The 5,599-nt window shown below is 31.6% G+C and overlaps 1 protein-coding gene across 1 annotated transcript; it reads right to left on the bottom strand.

Moving 5' to 3' along the window:
* LOC127091268 (MLP-like protein 328) lies at positions 1-752 on the bottom strand. The gene is made up of 2 exons (XM_051029855.1): positions 375-752; positions 1-298 (listed from the first exon to the last, which is right to left on the bottom strand). Exons 1-2 carry the CDS (start codon positions 562-564, stop codon positions 42-44), a joined length of 447 nt encoding a protein of 148 aa, XP_050885812.1. The 5' UTR covers positions 565-752; the 3' UTR covers positions 1-41.
* Between the last annotated feature and the right edge of the window lie 4,847 nt (positions 753-5,599).

Below are 5,599 nucleotides of genomic sequence, written 5' to 3'. Positions count from 1 at the left end.
ATTAAACTTTTTTTTGAGGAAATGATGTCCTATAAGATAGGTTAATCAACTTTAACTAAGTTTCCATCAAGATCTCTAACAATATTAATGATAAATTGCTGGTATTTTTTTGGAGGTGGAATATCATCATTGAGCTTCTCATATTCTATTCTCAACTTTAAAATTTGATTCTCAACTTTTACAATGGCCTTGTAGTTTTTGTACAACTCCAACACATTCCCTCCCCCAGCAACATAAGTTATAGTCTTGTTCACTTCATCCACTTCAATTCTTTCCTTAAATATCTCCTCCTTTCCTTCTGCATTAATATTCAACACAAAAATATCGATGAACATTATAAATCAAATAATATATAATAATAATAATTGCCAAACCTATGCTAAATTTCCAAATCTTGATAGAGCCAGGGGTGTTCCAATCGCCTTTGTGAATCTCAACACCATGCACGTTTTCACTCTGTGCTTTATTTGGAATGTGTTGGCTTTGGCTCTTGAGGAAGTTATAGAACTTTTGAGGACATGATTTGAGTTGCACCGTTGTCTCAAGGACACAAACTTGAGCCATGACTTCAGATTTACACAAATGTACTAAAAGATACCCTCTGAAAAATTCGAGCTCTCAAGTTATGGAATTCTTTCAGATCTGGTTACTATATATTTATAGTTGTAGAAAACGTTATTGTCACCTTCACTTTTTGAAAAGGAGTGCTCAAAGAGGGAATGCAATCAACAGAACTCTTACAAGAGGGAATGCAATGCTGCATTTTAATTAGTTCATTGTCTAGTTGTTCAAAGAATTTGTGCATCTGTCAAAAAGAATATGTACTTTGGAATTTTACTTGTTCCACTTCCACCACTTGCAGAAGAATTTTCCATTTCAGGGCTCGAATATTAAAAATAAAAAAGTAATAATGATCATAAATTCTCAAAACAGAAATGGCAGACAAATATGGGTGAAGCGCACAATAGAGGCATATCCTGTATAAGAAATGATGTTCGGACAATATTGATGTTAACTAAAGTGTTTTTGGTTTTTGTTTTTTTCCAAATGCATGTGAAGTGTTGACAAGAAAATATAGAAGAAACGGTTAAGAATCATGCTAAGTATGTGAAAATGTAGAAAAGAGAGTGAAGAAGAAAGATATGTTGCAGAATTTTTTATTATTCATCATCAATGCCTTGATACATTTGAATGTGGTTACTTATATAGCAAGTAATTTATAACCAATTTGAATATCCATCTAACTAAAAGTTAGTTAAGGTTCAGTTATGCTATCTATGAACTAGTTAGTTACATCAATTTCTCCATTATGTTCAACATGCCCCCACAAGCTAGAATGTCTGTCAAGCACACCTAGTTTGGTTTGAAGGTTGTAGAATGGAGCCGAATGTAAGGATTTGGTGAGTATGTAAGCAACTTGTTTTTTAGATGTGACGGGCATGAGGTGAACAACTTCAGCTAGCACATTGTCTCGTACCACATGGCAATCAATTTCTATGTGTTTGGTTCTCTCATAGAAAACCGGATTAATTGTTGTATGTAAGACGGATTTGTTGTCACAATAGATGGTGATTGGAATGTGATGTGGAATTTTGAATTTATCGAATAAGCAGAGAAGCGAAATGCCTTTACAAGTAGCATGGGTCAATGGTTGATACTCAGTCTTTGAAGAGAAGCGAGACACAACAACTTGTTTATTACTTTTCGGGCTGATGAGAGATTTTCCAAGGAAGAAACAAATGCTTGTAGTGGATATATGTGTGTCTGGACAAGCTCCCCAATCAGAATCAGAGAATCCCCTGAGGCATAAAATGGAAGATGATTTGAAGAATAATCTTTGACCTGGATTGTTTTTTAGGTAGTGTAGCACATGAAAGCCATCCAACATATGCTTATCAATTGGAGCATCAAGAAATTGACTTAGCTTGCTTACTGCATAAGATATCTCAGGTCTAGAGTGAGTCGGGTATATGAGTCTACCTATGAGTCTTCGATATGTTGTGGGATCAAAAAGAAGAGTGCCAAGTGTCTTGTGTGTGAGTGCACTTTCCTTTAAGAAATGTTTTGAATGATGTCAAAACTTGAACACTTAGTATATGTGTCTAGATGTGTATTTTAAGTTTAGGATACTTATTTAGAAATATTTTTACAAGTTAAAATTAAGATTTTATGTGAATAACTAGCGTAGAGGTCGAAACATGCAAGTATAGGTCACACACACATACTTAATGCATTTTAAAATCAAAGTTGTTGCCTAGACACGTAGCACGGGTAGGGAATAATATCAAAGTTGTGTTGACTCCTATTGAAACTTTTGGAACCCAAGTGACCCAGCCTTCTTGGGGTCGACTACTAGATATCATAGGTCGAAACATATAAGTTGAAATACTTCTATGGGTCGACTCACACTCTCTTGGGATCAATACATTTAAAAAAAAACATTTTCTCTCAGTTTTATTAAAAAACGAGGTAATATAGCTATAAGTGAGCGTCAGATTTTCTCCATAAAAAAAATAATAATAAACCTATTACCTTAGTGTTTTTGAAAACCGAGGGAATATAGCTATAAGGGAACACACTTCGAATCAATGTAACTGTGTTTAAGGTTTTTCCAATGATTTCTCACTTGGCGCCTTTTAATCTTCCCTTTTTTTCTTAGTTAATTTTTTTCTTCATTTTTTTCTTGTTAATTAGTAATTCTCAAAAAATTTGTTATCAATAAAAACGAATAGGCAATAATATGAAAGGAAATATTTCATTAATTAAAAACAGGACAACAAATAATTATTCCACATATTCAAAATTCTGACTCCACTCAACTTCAATAATATCACTATTAACTAGAGATGATTATCATTTCCTTTAAGAAGTTAAAATGATAAGAGGAAGATTAACTCTGATGTTCTTGGTAAGGAATAACAAGAGATGTTTGTCATCCTAAGTAAGTGTTTCTAGTTGTTTCTCTCTTGGACGGTGATTTGAAACTAGAAGTTGATACAAAACTTTTCCAATTGGTAGTAAAGTAGCAGGATTGCTGAGATTATCGTAGTTTGCATAAATTAGGCGAAGGTGATCTGAGTAGACTTTGTTGAATCTATAATGTTCAACACAACAATCTTCCTTTTCATAGTTTATTGTCTTAGCAATAAGTGACTGAGTAATTGTGATAGGAGAGTCATTGACATAAGTCTGGATTGACTCAGCATCATGACCAGATGGCTCAATGGATGCATTTAACAAGAACTCTTTAACGAGATTAATGTAGATGGGTCCATGAAGAATGTCAAAGTAACCATTCAACTTTTGTTTGTGAATAGTTTTCCTTAGATCAAAACCTTTGTCTTTCATATCATCAAAATCAACTAATTTTTCATTGATAACGAACAAAAGATTTTCATCTAAGGTTGTTAAAGACATTTTTGAAGAAAAGAAAAGACTTTGAAACTAGGTTTGAAGACACAAAGAGTCGGAAGTGAGACGTTGAAATTAAGAATATTGTTTAAATAAAGTGGAAAATAGGAAGTGAAACAATCAGAGAATCTCAAACACCTCCTTGAAAATCCAAAAGACACATTACATTTTTTAATATGGATGATCATTGTTATTCTACTGATATGATTTCAATGCGCATCATGATTTTTAATTTTAAAATATAAACCACATATTACCTCGATTTTTAACAAATTGAGGGGACAATCAACTTATTAACTCGGTTATTCAAAAAATTCAAGGGGGAAAACAATTCAGGAATCTTCTTTTATTATTATATTTTTTTTTGTAAATTAAATGATATATCCCGCAGGTTTCCTTAATAACCGAGGGATAAGATAATCAGATTTTACTTTAAAAACACTCGTTAAATAAATTTTACCTTAATCTTATCTTATATGTAGTCGCTCCAAGCTCGAACTAATCATTCTTTTGGGATCTATCTCATAAAATAGTGTTGATGTTGTCGTTGTTGTATTTAGAAGCTTGAAAAAATTCTCTATGATGAATTGCAAGTGCAGAAAAACAATTTTTTCAATGTTGGAACAAATAATTCCTTTAGAAGTTGGATGCATTCAATGGTTGGAACATATAACTCCTACAAATTGGATGCCTGCAATATTTGGAACATATAACTTCTTACACCAAAATTCTTCTTTTGTTGTATTATTATTTTTCAATATTATGCGTAAACAATGTAATTTTAAAAAATCATGTTCCCCTCGGTTTTTAACAAAACTGAGGGGATAAGTTAGCGTGATAATTTTAGATATTAATCACCGTCCTTAAACAAATTTTTGTCATTCATTTCATGATTATTGATGCTCAACACTATCATTAGTCATTCGCGTGAAATCTAAAATTTTTTTCATTATAAAGGCCTTCAGATATCTATAATTGATAAAGAAACATCATGAAACCCTTGAAACTATCTACATCCTTTATTTTAACTTTTACCATTAAGAATTCTCTATGATGGATTGCAAGTGTAGAAAATTATCTGGGTTCAAGGTTTGTGTTTTTAAATATTCATTTGAGTAGAAAATCATTTATTTTTCTAACCTTTTTTTTGTTTTATATCTGAAACAAATAACTGGAAGGTAAAGCATTTAAACTTGCCCAAATGTCTTGGAGTCGGAGATTCAGCCTATGATCTTCAAGGATAAATTAATTTTTATTTCAATATTCTGTGTAAATAATGTAATATTCTAGGTAAATATTATAGTTTGTAAACAAATTATTTTTATTTATTTTCTGGGTAAACAATGTAACGAATTTCAATTTATAAAAAATACAATCTATCTTACCCCTCAGTTTTATTATAAACCGAGATGTATGAGACGTCAGTTTTATAAATAATAAAAATGCAGATGTTGAGGTTCGAATCCATGTGCAAATTAATTTATCCCTCGGTGTTTAAAAAACCGAAGTAATAAGTCGTTACTTTTAATGAAGCCCTTCGTTACCTCGATACTGTAGTCGAGGTAAAATGCATTTTTTGCGTCCAACATTAAAAGCATTTTTTGTAGTAATGTTAATAAGGAAAAACAAAGTAGAAAAAAATCGATAGAGGAAAGGAGAGAAAAATTGAGATAAAACGAAGATGGATGCGATGAGATTAATGGAATGCAGCGGTGGAGACTAGATCACATGTCGATAATACCATATTAGCGATGAGATTTATGGAATGCAACGGTGGAGACTAGATCACATGTCGATAATACCATATTAAAAATCAAGCTAAGTATGTGAAAATGCAAAAAAAAAAAAAAAAGTGAGTAAAGAAGAAAGTTAGAGTATAAATCTTAATTTAAGATGAAAATTTTGATATTGATAGATCCAACAACATCACTCGGGTTTGAACTTGAGTCTCGTGATTATATAAATCACTTCTGAGTGATTACCATTTGGTCAACATATAAAAATAAAATAAAGTACTAGTAGAAAAACACCGTACACAAAATATGTGCATTCCATTGGATAATTAATCTTTCAAGAGACACCAAATTAACTTATGTGTCTCAATATGCTTTAAAAATTATACTAGCTTTAAACTCAATGGAGAATAGGCAAATCAAGACAAAAGTTATGTTAGTTTATTTTCTATATC

The sequence above is a fragment of the Lathyrus oleraceus genome, chromosome 6, assembly GCF_024323335.1.
Source record: "Lathyrus oleraceus cultivar Zhongwan6 chromosome 6, CAAS_Psat_ZW6_1.0, whole genome shotgun sequence".
Lineage (NCBI taxonomy): Eukaryota > Viridiplantae > Streptophyta > Magnoliopsida > Fabales > Fabaceae > Lathyrus > Lathyrus oleraceus.
This window is presented reverse-complemented; position numbering and strand designations above follow the sequence as displayed.

What these genes read in the sequence shown, in the direction of transcription:
- LOC127091268 (XM_051029855.1), bottom strand. Translation starts at nt 564, where the DNA reads ATGGCTCAAGTTTGTGTCCTTGAGACAACGGTGCAACTCAAATCATGT. An exon ending in GATTTGGAAATTTAGCATAG is followed by an intron (nt 299 to 374) that starts GTTTGGCAATTA and finishes ATATTAATGCAG; the next exon opens with AAGGAAAGGAGGAGATATTT.